This window comes from Felis catus, chromosome C1, assembly GCF_018350175.1.
Source record: "Felis catus isolate Fca126 chromosome C1, F.catus_Fca126_mat1.0, whole genome shotgun sequence".
Taxonomy (NCBI): domain Eukaryota; kingdom Metazoa; phylum Chordata; class Mammalia; order Carnivora; family Felidae; genus Felis; species Felis catus.
The window spans coordinates 202211296-202230607 of record NC_058375.1 but is presented as its reverse complement, the minus strand read 5'-3'; the positions used below and the strand labels follow the sequence as shown (position 1 = coordinate 202230607).

At 42.3% G+C, this 19312-nt stretch overlaps 1 protein-coding gene across 1 annotated transcript in view; it reads right to left on the bottom strand.

Moving 5' to 3' along the window:
* ARPC2 (actin related protein 2/3 complex subunit 2) overlaps positions 1–16516 on the bottom strand; it is a 29057-nt gene extending 12541 nt beyond the window's left edge. Inside the window, exons 1-5 of the mRNA XM_011285562.4 lie at positions 16368–16516; positions 16070–16151; positions 8090–8124; positions 6219–6331; positions 2319–2364 (exon numbers count right to left, since the gene is read on the bottom strand). Coding sequence (XP_011283864.1) covers positions 2319–2364; positions 6219–6331; positions 8090–8124; positions 16070–16143 — 268 coding nt within the window. The 5' untranslated portion in view covers positions 16144–16151; positions 16368–16516. The remainder of the gene's footprint in view (positions 1–2318; positions 2365–6218; positions 6332–8089; positions 8125–16069; positions 16152–16367) is intronic.
* Between the last annotated feature and the right edge of the window lie 2796 nt (positions 16517–19312).

Here is a 19312-nt window from a genome sequence, read left to right as displayed (position 1 = left end):
TAAGCAGGCCAGATACGGTTATTCTCATCTTAGAGGGAAAAGGAAGTTCAAAGGAGCAAAGTGCCATGCTAAATGCAGCAGGATACAGAAGTGTCAGCAACTCTATTTTGAGTTGAATAGAATGGGATCCAAGTTCTGGCCTTGCCACTTTGTGATCTTGGACAAACTACATAACCTCTATAATTCTGGCATCTGTTTAAAAAGAGTGGTAAGATGGGAGAGGCACCTGGGAAAATTAAAATAGCATTTTAAAGCGGCTGGAACACAGTAGGTCATCAATAAATGGGCCCCAAAGCTAAGTCTGCGACCACCACACACTATTTTGCCTCTTTACAGCATGTCGGGTACGAGTCCCAGCAAACAAGGCGGGGACAACTGATTATCTGATCAAATGATGAATACACCCCAAAAAGTATACAGACAGTTTTGTAAGAGTATCTGTACATCACTGAGTATCACTTCACATGCTAGGCAAGTGCTGGAAATAATTTTACCAGAACTGTAAGGAATATCTTAAACATTTATACTTTGTTACTATTTAATTTTTTTCCAAGAGCATTCCTTAGGTCTGCGTTTTTTGTTGGATCTATCCTCACTGAGAACATGAGCTATCTAAATCTCTTTTCTAGATTGTACTTAGCACATTTTTGATACTCTAATATTAAATAATATCAACCACCATTCCATTTTGGGTACCAGAAAACAAACCAGATAAGCAAACAGACTGTAAGATTAGATAGAAAAATAAAATATTTAAAGTTGAGGTTTGTTAGTTTCAAGAAGCCAAATAAAACAAATTAAGTAAATTACAGCTGAAGTCAGACTTTAAGAAGGCTTTGATATGATGGAGAGAACATCCTGAGAATAGATTAAAAGTAAAGACCTTGTACGGCCTGGTGAGTTCCCCAAACTTGCTTAGATAAACTCAGAGAAACAGGAGACACACTACTTCCACAAGTTTTTATATTTTGCACTTGTATGAACACAAGGTCTGCAGTCTGGCATTGCCTGTGCTTTAGCGGGAAGTGTAAGAAAAGGCTCAGGGACAGAAACCTAACCTCTGTGTTACACCCCAGTGGTTCTGACACACTGCTTGATCTGAGCTGTGACAAGCATGCCCAAGAGTTCCTATATGATTTTTTTCTGTTCTAGTTCTGCTTCTTCCCTTCCTCCCTCCCTTTCCTCACTCTCTTTCTGAAATTCCTTGATTCCTCTTAAAGCCTATAATGTTATTTATTTTTTGGTTTTTATTTCTGCGATACACTTTTACATCAATTTGGGGATGAACACATTTTAGTATTCTTTCTGGACTGCAGTCAATGCTCCCACGCGCAGTACTCCTAGTAACAAGTTATATCCCAAAGGCATCTTTCTGTATTTGCTATTTTTGTTTCCAGAGTAGCATACAGAAGACAGGAGATGGTATTCTACTGGGAGTGGTGAAGCATGTCATATTATAAACATGAAAACAAAGAAAAATGCCACGAAAGCTGGGGAAGGAAATATGCCAGCAAAAGTAATAACTGCTGTTAAAAGACACAGACACACCTTCCTTCTTAGAACAATTTGCAAAGCACCACAGGTAAAATTTGCAAAGTACCACAGGAACAACATTTGAGCAATACTATGTTACTTGGTCCTCATCGGGGGGTCCAGCTAAACGCCTCAGAATTTGAGACTACCACCTATTCACAAGGAGGAAAAAACTGTTCAGTTTTTTTGCTTTGTCTCTCCTATAAAGCAGTGTAACATAGCTCTTGCAATTAAGGAAGACCATGGTGCTTTTCAATTCCCGCGGCTGCAAAGAGGCGATTTATTCTTTATTAGAAGAACAGATTAAAAGAAGGGTTGAAATTTTTGTTACTTGAATATGTGAGAACAGTTGTGTTTCCTTCTCCACATGTGCAGAGCACAGAAAATGGTGTTAATAGGGGGCTGGGGTGAAAACCAATGTTTGCTTAATCTCAAAAGACATTTTCATCACCATGAGCAAGCAAAGAAAAATGGCCCGCTGGTTGAAAGATTAAGGAAGAGTCATTTGGCCCCAGCAAGTAAATGTTAAAAATGACAACATACAGCGGTTCTGTACACCACACTGTGAACCATTACTGGACAGTGCAAAGCCCCTTAGCTTTTAGAAACAGCTTTATTTTTGTGGAGAGGACTGAAGTGGGAACTGGGCTCAGGCAGAAATATTTGTAAAATGAAAACTATTTAAATGAAATGCTTTGTTTAAAAAAAAAAAAAAAAAAAAGCAGAGTACAAACAGGACAGGTCTCTTTCCAGGTCACTCCACAGTTGCTTACGGGACTACATACCTGATTCGGGATTTACCAAGAAGCTCCCATACACCCTCTTTAGTAACTAGAAAATACAAAAACAAGTAAGTGTTAATCCAAAGGTCATGATAATGTCATTTTTTTTTTTTTTTTAAAGCACTGAATTTCCCAAGCTTCTTCTAAGCCAGATTTCTTAACTTTCATTTGGTGGATGGGACACTGGATATACACTGGAGAAGCACATGTATCTGAGTTACCAAGCAAATCACTCACAGAACTGAGACTGAATACAAAAGGTTAATTAATCTAGGATCTGTTTTTCAGTCAAGGCTCATCTTTTACTCTTTCAGGATTCAGTCACATCCTTTGTATGTTCTCTGTTCTCCTCCAGACCATATACTGCACACCATCATGTTTTTAAGAATGCAGAAGAATGCCAAACCTGAGTGACAGATTACATCAGTTATCAACTAAGTACAGGCCAAACCAGTAACGAGGTGAGGGAAGAGAGAAAAACCAGAATTGCTGGGATCGGATTCCAGTTAGCCTGCTTATCTTGTCAGCTTTCAAATTATTTAGTTCATCACCAGTTTTATGCAAAAGACAACAGATAATTGCACCTTAGCCAGTTGTTTATACTGGAGGGCCCACAGAAGGTTGTACTCTCTAAATGTTTTTTTTCCAAAACCAATACTTACTGCTGGCTACTCTCCAGCTTTGGGGAGTAAATGATAAGAGCCCTTTTTACACCTTCCTATTTCTTCTCTGTCAGTACGACTGTTTCACCTGGTGGTAATTTCTCCTAGGCTGACAGTTTAGGAAACAAACCTTTCATTCTGGAAGGCCTAGTTCAGACTTAAATGTTATATAGAATACAATAAGCAGTAGAAAGGCAGCTATCTGAAGACAGAAAAAAGTAAATATTAGAATCGTCAGAACTTAGTAACCTTTTTGGTATTTAGTAGTCTTTATATGACTAACAGACTAAACACAGACATGACTTATTCTTAACCCTCATTAAAAACATACTTAGGGAGGGAAAGTGTCACCACTATTTCACAAGAAGGGAAAACTGAGGCCAGTATACTTAACAGTGTATGTAACAGTAATATAAAAGGCTGCATGGTTTTGTCTCTTGACATTCAGTCAATTTCTTAACACTATCTCACCAGAAACACATTAATGATCCTCTGAAATTTTCTGGGATGCCAAAAAAAAAAAAAAAAAAAAAAAAAAAAAAGGATACTTAATCCTTGACAAGTTACCAATTAAAAGTAAACAAAAGCCATTAACTTTCAATTGTAGGAGTTATACATGCATCTTAAACAGAATTCCATCAGCTAAGAAAAGGACTGCAGATACAGGAGCACTAGAGGGGAGCTCTGTGCAAGCAAGCACTCAGCCCTGCTCACTGCTGTGGTCTCTGCATCCACACGCGCCCACATATGGGGACTTTCAATAAACAGAGCTGAGTGAATACTATTGTTTTCTTTGACTCTTACTTTCAATGTACACTTCAGAGATTAAAAAAAAATCAGCAGCAAACCATATATTTAAGTCATATTTGAAAAATTTTTCACATGGTGAAGTTCTTTCCTTCTGTTCTTAAATATTCTTTAAGATTCCACATATTTATGTAACCATTTTTATACAGCTGGAAGAAATTCTCTATCTGCAAATGTGGAGAATGGAATGGACCTCAAAGCATGGATCAGAGATCACATTTGTTTGTACAAAGGCAAAAGACAAGTAATGCCACATGCAGTTGTGATCTGGTGACCATATAGCCACTGTGAGGTTATCTTTTTTACAGAAGAGGAACTGAAGGGAGAAGTTCAAGGTCACAGAGTTTTTTGGTGGCACAGGGAGATCTGATCTTCAGGTGTCCTATACACCACTTCTCCTAAAGAGTCCTGGAGATGGGGTGAAGGGGTGGGGGTAGGGAAGTAACAGGCACATCCCTGAAGAATTTTCACTGGCATCCCACCTCTGAGCTACAATTCTGTACTGTGAGCACTATGGGTACCAGGAGAAAGGGAAAGTTAGATGTGGGCGAAAAAAAACCATAGCTCCTAATTCTTAGTTTAATTCCAAGCAAAGTTAGTATTCTGAGATCTGAGAGGTTCTTACAGCCAAATTTCAGCCACGTTCAACTCCTCTGCTCCCTCCCCCTTGGTGAAACCAACGGATGCTTCCCTGTTTATTTCACTTGCGCTTTTAACCCTGTAGGATTCCCTTTTTCAATGAGCACCATCTTCCAACCTGACACCAGGAGATGGGTGGAGGCAACCCACTGATGCTCACCATCAGACCTTCCCACCCTAGCAGCAGAGGCTTTCAAAGTAACAAGCTGCCTCTGGTTATCACAGGCTGGTCACTGTTTAACCAACTCAGGGAGCCATTTACTGTGCACTCTGCTCCTGAACTGTGAATGTTACTTGCTCCACCCACTTGAGCGGGTGGAGCTGGCTCTTTGGCCCTGTGGGAGCTACAAGAATAGTGCTGTTATGGAGCTCCAGTGCATGGAGAGCAGTCTGGAAAGGAGATTTACGAAATCTAGCTGTTACACTTTCTTCCCCTCCCAAGGATTATTGTTATCACCACACCTGCATCTTTACACAGAGAGGACTGTCTAGGGAAAACGATTACACAATTTTGAGCTGTCTGTTCAAAGGTTTAACAATTCTTTACGGCTCGTTATTTCATGGTTAATCAAAAGCAGGGCCACCTTAACAGCCACTTGTTTCTTCTTGCTCTGAATGTGGTAAAGAGAAGAGTTGGCCACTAGCTTTTATAGAATGATCTTTCTTATGCTTTATAAGGCTAGGTCTTCTTGCTGAAGATTTTGTTTCATGTAAAACAACCCTGAACACAAATTCTGTAAACGTTTCTTCTACCGTTGAACTTATGAGGCAAATCAGAAAAGGTTTTGGCTCTTCCCTTAAAATGCCGGGACAGATCAATTGCATATGAATATCTAAGGGACTGCCTATGGCTCTTGGTATTCTATTTGGTTAACATTAATTTTAGTTTTTATACCAAAATATTATTGAGATTTTGATCTTTTTTTTTTTTTTTTTGGTCAACAGCCTTTTCACTGCATAAATTTTAAATAACTAAAAAACTACTATCCTTAATCACAAAGAAAACAGAAATGGCCATATCTTCATTCACCAGATTAAGGAGAACCTAGCTTGTTAAAACTAAAAGATATTTGAAAACTGATTCAGGAACTGAGTCATACTTCCTGCTTTGAGACCCAACCACAACGTGTGCACACTGGTGTAACAGCATTTTCTTTCTTCCATAAATGGCTCTCCCCAGAGCAAATACAGTTCAACAGGAACCAAACCTGCTACTTTAGCTATAGAAAGAAGCCAGTGAATGAGGCATGGCCATCAAGAATTTCATAATGCATAGACATCTTTTTATTTCCCGTACAGTAGTCAAAAGGAAGAAGAGATACTTAAAGAGGCCAGCTCTAAAGAAGTTTAAACCAAAAAACTAAAAGGGTAGATTTGTGCCTAAATTTCTACAGTATGAAATTAAGATCATAAACCTTTAAGGCCAGAGTTACATACATGCTTCACAATATCATAGAAACAGAATGGAACCTATCTCAGTCTTGCAGTAGCTATTTTTATGTTGGTCAAAGAAATATTCTTCAGTGCATTTTTTGGAGAACAAAAGTTTTCATTTCATTAGTTAGGGACCATCTTTATTTTCCCCGAGTAATAAACAGCCAAAGCCTTTCCTAAAAAACACCCTTTCTATCATTATGGACAATGGAGTCAAGAGCCCCTGGTTAGGTGGGCAAGCTGTCTAAAGTGGCCAGTGCCGGTAGGGGTGGTCAGTGCCATGGACCTTCTATGAGTGGCAAGCTGCCAGTTAAAGGTGACAAGGAAGTAAGAGTCCTGAGGAAAATGATGTGGAACATACCTCATCAGCACCATGTGCCTGAAGTTCCTTGTAGAATTTCAAAGAAATACTGACCATCACTTTTGTTTTGTCTCCATTAGGATTTGAAATATGATAGAGGACTCCATCGAAATCTGTGAAGAAAGCAAATAGAACTGCTTAACTTGGGAATGGGGAGTAAGACCTTAAGGCACCTGGCTACCTTGTTACAGGCCACAAGGAGGTCTCCCTTGTAAGTAGGCATATAAGCAAAATATGTGCAGATAAGCAAAAGTTTAAATCCATGCAGAAAGTATAAACACTGGGATAGAACTGTCAAGTACTTATCTCTGTCCCCCTTTTAAAAAAAATATTTAAAAAAATTAAAAAAAATGTTTATTTTTGAGACAAGTGCAGAAAAGCGGCAGAGAGAGGAGACAGAATCTAAAGCAGCCTCAGCACTGTCCGTGCAGAGCCTGACGTGGGGCTCGAACCCACAAACCGTGAGATCGTGACTTAAGCTGAAACTGAAAGTCAGACATTTTAACCAACTGAGCCACCCAGATGCCCCACTTTGCTCTTTTTAAGGAAAAAAAAAAATTATTTATTTATTTTGGGAGAGAGAGAAGGGGCAGGGGAGTGGCAGGGACAGAGGGACAGAGAGCTCCTCCCTGTCAGTGCAGAGCCCGAGACAGGGCTCACGAGGGCTCAAGCTTACGAACTGTGAGATCATGACGTGAGCCAAAATCAAGTTTCAGATGCTTAACTGACTGGGCCACTGAGGTGCCCCTCTTTGCTCTTTACTAAAATTACAAAGCTATTCTTACCTTCATCACAGCTTGGTGCTGAAAGTTATTTCTTAAAAAGCTTTTGTTGTGATGTATGCTAAATATGCATACGAGATAATGTATAATGAACTCCTAGTTCCCACCATGTGGCTTCACCAATGATCAACACAGCCCAATCTTATTGGGATACCCCCCTCGCAATGATTTATTCTGAAGCAAATCTGAGACATCACATCATTTCATTCATAATTATCTCAGAATGTATCTCTAAATGATAAAGAAGAAATTTCAGAAAACACAGCCACAATACTGTTGCCATGCCTATATTTTTAAAAACAACTACTTAATATCAAATGTCCAGTCAAGTCTTCAAATATTTGGTCTCAAAAAAACCCCAAAAAACAAAAAAGCAGTTTTAAAATACTGTTGTCTTATTTGAATTAGGATCTACACTGCATTTGGTTATCTCTTAAGTTTCTTCTAATCTCTATATAGGTCTCCCCTCTCTTTGGCTATTTTCCTGCAGTACAGAGAGAACTCACCCTGTGTAGTTCCTGAAACCAGGGGCTGAGTGCCACCACTTTAGGGAGATCTGGCATCGCCAATTAGTAGGAGGGGACGGGGATGGTACCCGGACTCCTGTCATAGCACTAGAGCTGCAAGAAGTGTTCCAAGACCATCTAGTCAAGTACCCTCATTTTATGGAGGGTGACTGTTTAACTCCTTGAAGCTCACACAGCAAGTGAGTAGTATCAATATCTAATTCTTTACAGGAAATAGAAAGCAATAACCTCTGACTTGCTGAACAGGTCTCTAGCATTTTCCATGTTTCCCCACTACTCTAGTGCTAGGCAAACTGAGATGAAGGCTACTTGAAGATAATTTAGTATTTCCAAATTAAACAAACAACGGTTTGTACCACAAAATTAAACACAACCTTCTAAGGTACCAGCAGGTTAACTTTACACAGTCCAATAAATCCATAAAATAGTCATCTGAAACAATGACCTCAAAAAAGCCTTCACGATCAAGGGATTGTACCCCAAATGTCAAAATTTATTTTAGAAGCTATTTTGTTTTTCTATTTTTATATTAGCCTTACAAGGTTGAAGTAAGGACACTTACCTGCAAATGTTACTTCTACTGCTTCTGGTTTGTTACTGCAAAGCAAAAGAAGAGTCCCTTAGTTAAGACAGTTGTTTTGCAGCTTGCCTTCCAGGGGCCTTGCAAAGGCTCCTGAGCTTTACTCCAGATCACAGCATTCAGTACCAATTTTATGCTGACTGCTGATCTGAGTACACAATTCATTTTCTCATGTACCTGAACCTTTGGGCTCACTTAAGGTGGAGGATACAAAAAGGAAGCAGGACAGGTACTGCTTTTGCTTTCCAGCTGCTGTCGAATCTCTGCCGTGGTTGGCGCTTAACTTCAATTTAGAATTCCTTAACACTATGATATACACCTTTGCATATGTGAACTACAAAATGCGATCTTTTGATCAGTGTCTCCCTCCACAGGACTGTAGTGATGGAGACAGAGGTAGTACATTCAGCAGGAAAACTGCTAAACAGAATGCAGAATGGTTTTTAATATACTTAAGATGAAAGGATGATCTCAGGCCATAAAACAAAACAGAAAGTCTGTATCAGTTCGAAGACAACTTGTAAGTCTTCCTACACATCTTTTCCTCTCCCTTTATGTCACCAAAGTACTCACCACTCTCCTCCATGAAGTCCTCTCTGACTGGTTCTACCCTAGTTTTGTTTTGTTTTGAAATTACAGTGTGACATTTCCACAGAAAGCGCAGCACAAAGTAACACTGTGAAATCACTGGGAACAGTCAGGACTCCGATTTTTCAACTTTAGCTTTTCATCAAGACCATGTTTTTCAGACAAGTTAACATCCACACACCTTTATTTTCTCACCTATTCACCTACAAAATGGGAGAACACAATGACCCTACTGACCTCATAGAACTGCTAAAGATAAAGCAAGAGAACGGACACGAAACAACTTATCCTGGAAGGTAATGACGACAGCCTGATACTTTCTGTGCAGCTGCCAGCTCAGCCTGGTATGTAAACTTCTATTTGATAAATGTTGCTGAGTTCTTACCTAGAAAGCATGACATACATCCTAGCTATAAACAATAATGGCCAATTAACCTCCTGTGAAAAGCTACCTTACGTGATAGCCCCACTTCTCCAAGCCCAATGGTAGGAAACAAAGGAAGACGCCACAGTTTTATCACTAGCTACCTATGACACAAATGACACTACTTTGTTTTATGGACCAGCAGACAAGACATACACATTTTCACATTTATCCTTGCCTAATTTGCTCAAGACCTCACAATCAAGAACATATCTTTTATACTATCTCTGCTCCCTCACCTGTAAAGGGAACCAAGACTGAGCTGCCCTCCAGGGTTGCTGGGAAATAATGGAATATAGAGTGTGGTTTATGACTGTTAAAAAGCTGCTACAGATGCTAAACAATACCTTTCCAGGAAACTGGCTTCTATTAAACATATGCTAGTCCCGTTGAAAAATCAACCTATACAGGTCACATATGAAGTTCCACCCTACTCCTTCAAAGCCATCCATATGTGACTTAGGAAAAACACTTTGGGAGTCTCTAAGAATGGAAGCATCAGGTGTGTTTATGGGGAAGCAGTGAGTTCAGAATGTGATGGAAAAAAAAAAAGAAATGAAAATTTAAGTTGCTTCTGATCTTTCATTTGAAACTGCACCCCAGGAGACAAAGGCAATGAATGGCCAACCACCATTCCTCATCGCTAAAAAACAAGGACAAAGGAAGAAGCAGCACAAACATTAATCTATGGCTCATTTAGACGAAATATTAAGAAGCTGCACAATGGGAGGAAGCACCAAAGTGTATTTTCCTGGGGAAGGGTGGCTGTGCCAAAAAGTCAGGGTGGAGGCTTGTAAAAGTCCATATTGGATCACTTAGTAGGTGGTTGGGTCTTTTTTTTTTTTTTAATCTTTAGGCTTTAACTCAGCCAACGGAGGACTGAATTCCCCCCCACTCTCCTACTTCATCAACAGACCAAGAAAAATTAGGTATAAATAAAAAACATTAAGGTTCTAAGCGATAAACATTTTAATGCTGAAACTCTGAACTTCTCTAGACTGTGAAGTTCCCTAACCACAGGGAGAAGTTGCTTACCAAGAGCTATCCTAAGTGGTTTGCTGCCTGACTTGGGAATATCTGTCAAATAACCACCATTAATATTTTAGTTTACTATTTATGGCTGCACAAAAGATTGTAGAGGAGACAGGCTGTAGAGGAGAACACTGGGCCAAAGGAGTCTTCCTGAGAAGTTATATGGGAGTTACAACTCTGTGCCCCAACAAGGAGACCATACCAAGCGTGACACAGACCAAACAGGATGGTGTCAATTCCAAGACCAGGTGTTTGTTATTTACTTTTGTGGCTTAAAACCAAGGAGCTAGAGGGGAGTAAGATATGTTTTATCTTACTGGGGGAAAGCATACCATTTAATAGACCAAAAGATAAATGGGTAAGTTGTTTTTTGTTTTACCATCTGCCAAAGTTTCAGATGCTGAGGGTGAGTTTAATCACAATAAAAGCAAATCCTTCCGAGTTGACTGTTCAACACAAGTCCTGTCACTTACTGGCTATGTAACCACATTCGATGTTACTCAATGTTGCTGAGCTTCAGGATCCTTTTCTAGAAAATGGAGATTAAAAGGTTGTTGTGAAGACTAATTGAGATGACATGTGTGCAAGTTTCCCAACCAGTGTCTTGTGACTAAGTTACAGACCTGCTGAGATAATAATGATCCTTGCAGCCCTTAGGGCAGTCCAGTGGAAGGATCTCTAGGCTAGGCCATTTACCCAACGTGCCTTATGAATATCATGTTCTGTTTGTGACATATCATAAACAAGGTCAGAAGTCACCAGTGAAAGTAGCTGCACAGTGCTTAATACCTATGTCTACTCCCTCCACAATTCCCATCAGCCCTAGTTTTCTCAACTGTAAATGGGAACTGCTGTCACATAGGCCCATTTTGAAATCAAATGAAATTATGTTAAAGCTTATAGCAAAGTGTCTAATTCATAGATGATAATCAATGAATTAGTGTTTCTTCTAGGTGGAGTCAGAAGAGACCACACTTTGAAGCCATGGTTGGGAGAAGTTGTGGGATTGTGCTAAATCCCAGAGTCAGAAATTGGTCAGCAGTACCAGGAGAAACGGAACCCTATTAGTATCAGAGTGCTTAATGTCCAGAATCCTGGAACAAAGCAGCTAGATAAGCCCTCAGGGTTACTGACTAGATAGCACAAGATACTAAAACATATTCAATTCATTAAGATGGGTTTCAAACACTATTCTTAAAATCCTTAGAAAAAAATTGCTATCCTTTTCCATTAAAAAAAAAACAACTCATTTATTTTTGAGAGAGAGAAAGAGACAGAATATGAGCGGGGCGTGGGGAGAGAGACAGACTCTGAAGCACGCTCCAGGTTCTGAGTTGTCAGCACAGAGCCCAATGTGGGGCTCGAACTCACAACTGTGAGATCATGACTTGAGGTGAAATTGGACACTTAACCGACTGAGCCACCCAGGCACTCCTACTCTTATCCTTCTTCTAAGGAAGTTCCTAGAATGTTACTAATTCATCAGTTAAGAACTCCTGACAACTTCATTTTCCAATCCTCTTTTCTCATTAAGGATTTTGGAGCCTTTACTCCTGAATGCATCCAATTCCCCATTTGGGCATTTATGTCCCTCTTCTACTTATCCCTTCACTGAGCTGAATGAGACGAATTACTGAATTCTGCTATCTCACTATAAGGTTTCTGATCTCTCTTCTGTAATTCTCCTAGAAGGCTCCCATCATCCCATTTGGGCAAAGACTAGAGAAATGCGGTCCTTACTCTCTGCTAAGCTGTATCTCAAGATATGGAGAACAAAGATGATCTAAAAGTCGATTCACACAATGTCAGAAAAGTGATAAAATCAGCACCTAAAGAAACTAAGATCCATTCTATCTGGGCTCATCCCTTCCTTCAAGAAAATATTTACTGAGCTAACTCTATATACAGTGAGGATGCTGGGAAAGAATGATGACCAGGGACAGGCTCCGCCCTTAAGGAGTCATCAGTTTGGGGGAGTGTAGCTCTGGGGCTTCGCGCCCAAAGCACTGCTGCAGAGGTCGGAAGTCAGGCAGCAGTGTGCAACTGTAACGACCTGTTAACAGACCCATCAGACCATTCCATTTCTTCTGAATGCTTAACCAATGTCCTAATTCCAAATCACTTCAAACCAGTCTGTCTCTCTGAGGACAGATGCAGCACATTTAGGAACGAGAACAGGGTATCAGCAAGATTTAATTTATTCCTTTCTCAAATTTCTCCTCCCACAGTCCTTGCCCACCCCAACTGGCACCGCTTGCTCCCTGAGCGTCACTCCCCCTCACAGAACCACAGAGCCCCGCAACATGCACAGCTGTGGCAAGGAGCCAGCATGCACTTAAAATCAACAGCAATTCGCATCTGACAGCATTTCCTCAATTCTGGCCTCCAGACTCTAGCTAAGTTGGTAGGCCTAGCTTCTGAGGCTGGAAAGGTTCTTGGTTGTATATACAGCAACAAAGAAATTAAATTAATCTGCCAGATTACTTCTGCTTTAATTGGGCATCTGGGTAAGAATTCCTAAATGAAAAGGCAACGCTGTTGACAAGACCTGTGTATGAGGTTACCTGCAGTGTTGAGCATGGCTCTTTAATGAGCATGTTCTCTTAGTCTGTAGGCTGTCAGGGAGACAATTTACCAATAATTACCATTTTGTGAGGACATATGAATCATTCCAAGAAGCCATTTTCACAGGAGTGTGGTAGGAAAAAAATAAAAAGCAATTTGTTGGAATGAATCTTAGGCTTTGTCAGTACTGCCTCCAAATAAATTAAAAGGTGATTATGACCCAATGTTAAACAGTTCAGATAAAAGAACTGCTTTACCCAAAGGAAGTTGAGACACTTAGTAGGATGTCACATGCAAGAAGATCTAGCAGGATGATCTGAGGCATGATTTAAAGAAAAAAAAAAAAATCAACCTGAAGAGGAAAATCGCCAAACTGTATTCTGCAGCATCACCACAGAATGATTTTAAGACCACCTCATGCTTGCATTTTCAGCAGCTGCAACAGTGCTAGTGCTGTCCAACAGAACTTTCTGCAATAATGGAAATGTTCTGCATCTGTGCTGTCCAAATAAGGCTGCTACTAGCCACATGTGGCAACTGAGCACTACAACTGTGGCTGGAGCGAGGAACTTAATTTTAGTTCTATTTCACTCTAATTCTTATTTAAGCTTAACTAGCCACATGTAGCTTCTGGCTATTGTACTGGGCATCACAGAACTGTGAGATTCGTTCTGGAAAAGGCTGTCAGAAGTATAATTTCCCCAACTGGTTTGAGAAGTGTACTCTCTGCTCTCTGTGTACTCTGAGAAGTGTAAAGTAGGGTGAAGCTGACCTCTCCCAGCAAGTTCTCACGCTGGTAAAACCTCTCAAATTTCCAGGGTTTCTCCTCCCAGCTACTCCCCTTCTTTAATGCCTTTCTCCATCTCCACCCTAACACATCTCACCCTTTGGCTCCTCTAACTTTTGCCAATAGGTTTTCTCAGAAAGGCGTCCTTCCTCTGTTCCTGCTTGGGGCACTGGAAGAATCCCATAAACGTTTATGATGATCACACTACTTATTTTTTGCTAGAAGTTCTGGAGTAGTAGCCATGTGCCTTGATAAATACGTTAACTACTTCAATGCTGCCTCACCGTGTATGCCTGGAAACTCACAGTGGGCTTAGATGCCAGCTTCTGCTGGGTGTTACATCTACAATCCCAGGAAAGCCCCACTTCCTAAGCCTGATAGCAGGGTCTCTTTTCAAAGATTTTCAAAGTGCTTTTCAACAGAATATGTTTTGGGCCTACCTATTTAAAGTCACTTATCAACGGGAAGACAGGCCATAGTAAAGCCTAAACTTGCTGCCCTGCCCTAATATCCAACACTGCTAGAACATATGCTTTGTTAAGAAATGTCCTAGGGGCGCCTGGGTGGCGCAGTCGGTTAAGCGTCCGACTTCAGCCAGGTCACGATCTCGCGGTCCGTGAGTTCAAGCCCCGCGTCGGGCCCTGGGCTGATGGCTCAGAGCCTGGAGCCTGTTTCCGATTCTGTGTCTCCCTCTCTCTCTGCCCCTCCCCTGTTCATGCTCTGTCTCTCTCTGTCCCAAAAATAAATAAACGTTGAAAAAAAATTAAAAAAAAAAAAAAAAGAAATGTCCTAGAAATTCCAACTTACGCTTCCAGACTTGAGTGCCTATTGTAATTCCTCTGAAAGAGTATTTGTAAGAGTTAATTTTCTAAAAGGAAAAGAGCTGACGTTCTGGATAATGGGCTTCAATTTGGAATCACAAATACACAAACAGATATGAATGTACTTCTACACTACAAAGCATGCTTCTACTTGAAAATGAACAAGCATTTATCTTGTCAATCGGCTTATAACCACCCAGATCTCATTCTTTGCTAGTCTGGACTCGAAAACGCATTTAACAGGTTCAGCTGTGAAAATGCAGAAGTTAATTCAACTTCCTCCTCTGTGCTACACTGCTCAAAAAAGTACACAGCAATCACCCAAAATAAGACTCTGATCTGATTGACTCGAACCCTTAAAATGCAAAGAATCTGGCCTAAAATATAAGCAACTGCAGCCCGTGGCAGAAAACAGTAGCTCCTGCTTACTGTATGCGCTACTTCATGGAAAGCCATGCTTTATTTTACAGATAAAATCTGTAACCTTACTAAAAGGGACAGGAGACACAATATGTTCCATTTAAGCAGTGAGTTAGAAGTCTTTTTTTTAATGCCAAGCCACAAGTTCATTATGACTACTTAGAATTTCCCCTCTACCAATCCTCTCCCGTCTGCAGATCTCCAAGCACTTACTTTCCCATCACTAGTTCCCAGTTCACCAGAAAGTTTGCACTTATTTCCTCAACTGTGCAACCAAGATGTGAAGCCCCATCCTCACAATGGAGAAGTGAGGCAAAGGGACTGACTATGTACAGGCCACCAAAAATTCAAAGCTAAAACCAAATCTTCGGCTCACGTTTTGAACATTAGAAAGCAAAGCAGCTTCGGAGGAGGAGGTTGTTTTCTACAGATTCCCGTGTTTCACGGAGAAGACTGCCTTGGAAACATGTGCTAGGCCTACCTTTAAAAAGGCCAGTGGGTAAAAAAGGTGATCTAAGAATCACCTTTATATATAGACTTTGGATTCTTGTTAAGTGTGTACCTGGGCGAGGATTACCACGGAAGAAATCACAGACCAGGGATCTTGTATAAGAGTTTAAAAGATAAATGGGTGGGGAAAGTTGAATTAGAACCTCAGAAGAGAGATAAGGAAGGGGTGTGGATTGGGAGACTATAAGCTTTGCTTGAGAAAGATGTAACAAAATGGCCAAAGTGTCTTACAGCACTGTTCGAAGAAGGGAAACCAGAGAAGTCGCATTTGTCGGGCTGCAAGACTGAATCTGCTTCCAGTCTAGCCTCCTGCTCCTTTAGACGAAGAGGTGGGGGGGTGGGGAGCGAGAAGGCTGGTGGTGATCTGGGCCTGAATCTTCTTCCCTCCTCCAGTCCTGGGAATTCCTGGAAACTCCTTTCAATCCAATCCCAAAGGAGCTTTCTTCGGGTTCAGAACAATGACGGGGACTACAGAAGGAAGGGGTCCCCTGCTCGCTTCAGAAGGCAATGGGATACCCCGGCCAGAGTTCCGGGCCCGGCAGTCCTCACGTCCTACAGGTCTCCTGCCCTTTGGCACTCACGCTCCTGTCCACTCGCCGCTTCCGCATCCCTCCACGGAGCCTCTCCCCACGCATCTCTGCCCCTCACCCCACCGCGCCCAGTCGCCTCCCACGTCTACCCCGCCGGGGCCGTCCCCACACCCGGCCAGGTCTCCCACCTCGTGCCTCCAAGACTGGGGGACTGAGCGATACTAGGGACTAGCGTGGGTCAACTCTGCCTCCCCCGCCACCCCCCGGCCCCGGGCGCGCGCTCACCCGGCGGCCGCGTTCTCGAACTTGAGCGCGAGCGTCTCCTCGATGATGCGGTTGTTCACCTCCAGCAGGATCATGGCGGCGGCTGCCCCGAGCAGGGGAAGGAGAAACAAGGGACGGTGAGGGTGGGTAAGGGAGAAAAGGACGGAGGGAGCGGCCCTGCTGCCCCCTGAGGAGGGGGGTTGGGTGGGGTAGGAGGTTAGGGGAAAAGGGGAGAAGGACCAGGGTGGGGGGAAGGGGAAGACGCGAGCGCTCGCCCGCGCACGCACTGGCTGTGGAGACACCCACCCACCCGACCAACCTGGCCCCCGAAGCCTGAACCCGCCTGCCGAGCCGCCGCCGCCGCCGCTGCCGCCTCACCGACAAGCCCGGTCCCCGCCCAGCCCCCGGCTCTAGCCGGCCACTTCCGCTCTCACACCCACTTCCGCTCGCTGCCCGGACGCGCGGCCCCGCGGCGCCATTTCCGCTTCGACCCCTCGTGCACGCGCACGCAGGGTCGCCGCCGAGGCTGGGGTGGCGTGGCGCATGCGCGACCCCCACCCCGTCCCCCGGTCGCCTCCGCCTTCCCACAGTTCCCCCTCGCTTACAGCCTTTGCGAGTTTGTTTCCAAGCGGGCTGTCATTCCCCAAAGCCTGCTTCACTGTCCAGCGCCTCCCAACCGCTCGTCCCAGAGGTCCAGCTCCACCCTTCCGGTCTTGTCATTTCAAAGACCCCGGCGTCTTCTCCCAGGCGGTTCTTTTGCTCTCAGTTGTGTGTCCCTTACTCATGCCGCACTAATGGCTGTCCAGCGGCACTACCACGAATTCACGAATTCCTTTCTCCCAACAAATATTTAGTGGGCTTGTGCTCTGTGCTGGGGGCGCAGTGGTGAACGATACGACGTCCTGCCCTCGTGGAGCTTATAGTCTGGTAAAGGAAGCATAATAAATTCTCAATTATAGAACTACAAATTGTTAAACGTGTAATGGAGGAAAGGAATGAGAAGTCACCGTGGTGAATATGTCTCCCCGGGGTCTTGTCATGTCTCCGTTTATGTGCCTGGGGAGCTGCCCCTGGGTGCCAAGAACATGATTTCTGTCTTTGAGACCCTTAACCTAACTACCTCTTCCAGAGACCTACCTACCTTCATACTCATCTGTATCCAGAATCTGCACCTTCTATCTGTGTGTCTTGTTCTGTATTTTCCATCCTCTGGGGGAATCTAACAAACTTAGTTAAATCTCTTCTACCTGCACTGACTTATTTTCTGCTATGTACTCTTGGGATAAGAGTGGGAAAATCCAAAAAATGAACAAACACTAGTCCTTGTCATCAAGGCTCACACAGCTCTTTAAAACATTTCTTATAGGCTAACATTTTAGCATTAATGTTTATTGAATTAAAATACTACATATACATAGTGTAAAAATACATACATAAACTAAAAGTCTTGTAATGAAAAAAGCAGTTCCCTGGCCTACTTTTTAAAGGCAATATCTTTAACTCTTACATATTCATCCTGATTCCATCCATATATCGAAACAATTGCTTTTACTATTCTTGATTTGTTAATTTTAAGCATTATCTGTTGACTTCCTGCTATGATAGATAAGAACATGACCTTTCACTTCTGCCCCTGCCCCCCACAAAGTTATGTAACAATTTTGGGTGAAACGAATAATCAGCATTTAAATTATTATGTATGCAAATATTATGTACCATTATGAGCTCCAAAGTACATTACAACCATGCCTTCTAGCTTATACAGCCCTTCATTTTTCTTAGAGTTAACTATTGCCTTTTTTCTCTCTTGTCAATTTCCCATGTTATCTACAGTTGTCTGCCCATCCCCTCTGTAAGTACTCTAAGACTTTGTCAAAGTCTAGCAATATTTTCCATATACTCAAATACATAAGTTCCACTTTTTCTCTGGAGTCTTTGTCCCAGAGCCCTCCTGTCTCTTATTTCAATCTGGATTGACTGCTCTCCAGACTTGCTGTACAGTTGTCATTCTGGGATTTTCCTTCACTGCTGTTCTGGGCTGTTTTGCCCATTTCCTGGATCCCATGTCTTCCTCTTTCTTGGTTTACTTCCTTGTTTTGCTAAAGTACCTTCTTTAGTAACTTCCTAAGGAAGAGAGTTAATTAAGGGCTATGTTGTTGGAATCTTTGCATATTTGAAAATAGCTTTTTTTTTTTTTTTTTAAGTGAGCTCTATGCCTAAAGTACAGCGCTAACTCAGGACCCCAAGATCAAGAGTCACATGCTCTACCAACTAGCCAACCAGGTGCCCCCATATTTGAAAATATCATTGTTCTAACACTTGAATTGTAGTTTGACTGTGTTAAAAAGAAACCCCAAAATGGGACACCTGGGTGGCTCAGTTGGTTAAGCGTCCAACTTTGGCTCAGGTCATGATCTCGCGGTTCACAAGTTCGAGCCCCGCGTAGGGCTCTGTGCTGACAGCTCAGAACCTGGAGCCTGCTTCAGATTCTGTGTCTCCCTCTTGCTCTGTCCCTCCCCCACTTACGCTCTGCCTCTCTCTCTCCCATGAAAATAAATGAACATTAAAAAAAAAAAAAAACTAAAAAAAGAAAAAAGAAACCCAAACTCGTGTTACTTAGGCCAACTCACCAAAGAAGGGCTTAATACCTAACCAAATTACACTTTCAACCTCCCTCAGAAATTTAGTCTTTAGTCAGGAATTTTCTGATCAGCACCAATCAGGTTATCAGTGTCATGGACCTTCTTGATCCCCTAAAGGAAGATGAGGTAATGCACCTACTAAGACCCTTTTGTTCCCAAGTGAAGGTGAGACTTCACCTGAAATAATCCTCTTTTCTCTTCAGGGCTTCCTTGTCCTGCCTTTTGAAACCTGTCCTTTTCTATAGCCCCTCGGAGCTCCCCTCTACTTGCTGGGTGGGATGTTGCCTGATTCATGAATTGTTTATTTTATTTAAAAAAAAATTTTTTTTTCAACGTTTATTTATTTTTGGGACAGAGAGAGACAGAGCATGAACGGGGGAGGGGCAGAGAGAGAAGGAGACACAGAATCGGAAACAGGCTCCAGGCTCCGAGCCATCAGCCCAGAGCCTGACGCGGGGCTCGAACTCCCGGACCGCGAGACCGTGACCTGGCTGAAGTCGGACGCTTAACCGACTGCGCCACCCAGGCGCCCCGATTCATGAATTGTTTAATAAAGCCAATTAAATCTTCAAATTTACTCGGTTAAATTTTGTTTTCTTAACAGCTGGTTATTGATTTCAAA